Source organism: Aptenodytes forsteri, unplaced genomic scaffold (assembly GCF_000699145.1).
Source record: "Aptenodytes forsteri isolate BGI_AS27 unplaced genomic scaffold, ASM69914v1 Scaffold298, whole genome shotgun sequence".
Classification (NCBI taxonomy): Eukaryota; Metazoa; Chordata; class Aves; order Sphenisciformes; family Spheniscidae; genus Aptenodytes; species Aptenodytes forsteri.
This window is the reverse complement of record NW_008793956.1, coordinates 304,860-305,966: the sequence shown is the minus strand read 5'-3', so window position 1 is coordinate 305,966 and position 1,107 is coordinate 304,860. Positions and strand designations below refer to the sequence as shown.

At 66.4% G+C, this 1,107-nt stretch overlaps 1 protein-coding gene across 1 annotated transcript in view; it reads left to right on the top strand.

Moving 5' to 3' along the window:
- The first annotated feature begins 858 nt into the window (after positions 1-858).
- The window catches only part of LOC103899707 (G protein-coupled receptor kinase 5-like), an 11,374-nt gene continuing 11,125 nt past the window's right edge, over positions 859-1,107 (top strand). Inside the window, exon 1 of the mRNA XM_009280253.1 lies at positions 859-931. Within this exon, the coding sequence (XP_009278528.1) occupies positions 859-931 (73 nt within the window). The remainder of the gene's footprint in view (positions 932-1,107) is intronic.

Genomic DNA, 1,107 nt, shown 5'->3' with positions numbered 1-1,107 from the left:
GTGGGACTCACGTCTCGGCTTCCCTCGCTGCAGCGACCAGCTGGGGTGGGAGAGGCAGTGGTGTCTGGGGCGCTGGGGAGGGAACGGGATGGGTTTTGCTTTGCCCGAGCACACTACGGGTGGAGGAGCGGGTCCCACTCTGAGCCCCGCTTCCCCTTTGCCCTGGGGCCTCGGTGGGAGCTGGGGTGGCTCTGCCACAGGTTGGTTTTGGTGCCGTTTCACCCGGGGGACGTGGTGGGGAAGGGACATGCGTTGGGGACATGGTGCTCTTCGCCGCTCACCCTGGTTGTGCTGTGCCTGGCATGCTGCAGAGGGGACCGGACCGGGGAAGGAGGATGCTGCAGCAGGAGCCTGTATGGAGGCAAAACACTTCTGACTTGAACCTCTCTGTGCGCTCAGCTCCCCTCCTTCCCACCCGGCCCCCAGCAGCACTGTCCCAGCCCGCAGCGAGCTCCGGCAGAAGCCGGATGAGAGCATGTCCCCGGGGCTCAGCCATGACGAGCGTTAATTTGCGGCAGAAGCCGGATGAGAGCATGTCCCCGCGGCTCAGCCATGACGAGCGTTAATTTATTTTTATTGCCGCAGCAAACAAGTTGCAATTTGGAAGGAGTGCCGTAAAGCGTCGGGTGGTGCGGGGTGCCGGGGGCTGATACCTGCAGAGTCTGTGGAAGAAGCAGGGAGGGAATTGTGTGGGCAGCGTGCCGCTAAGGCTGGCCGCGAAGCTGCAGCCTCTGAGCATCCCTGCGAGGTCGGGGCTGCCTGGGCCACCCGTGTCGGATGGCTCCTGGGGTGGGTGGAGGGTCCTTGCCTGAGCATCACCCCTTTGCCAGCCACCTGGGGGACTCCAGCCTGGGCACCATGGGGCGAGGGGAGCGGCTGCTCATCTTCCTCAGCCACCGAGTGCTCAGGACCCTGTGCCGCCGGTGTCAGGGTGAGCAGGGTGCCTGGGGACCCGCGCCCTCTCGCTGCTGAGGCTGCTCCGCTGGCTGGCGTGGGGCTATTCCTGCTGGAGGAAGCGAGCTGATGACGGCAGGCCCGACGGAGCCCAGCACCACGGCGTCCCACGGGCTCGCCTCGGCGTCACCGGGGCTGGCGGCGGGGCGGTGC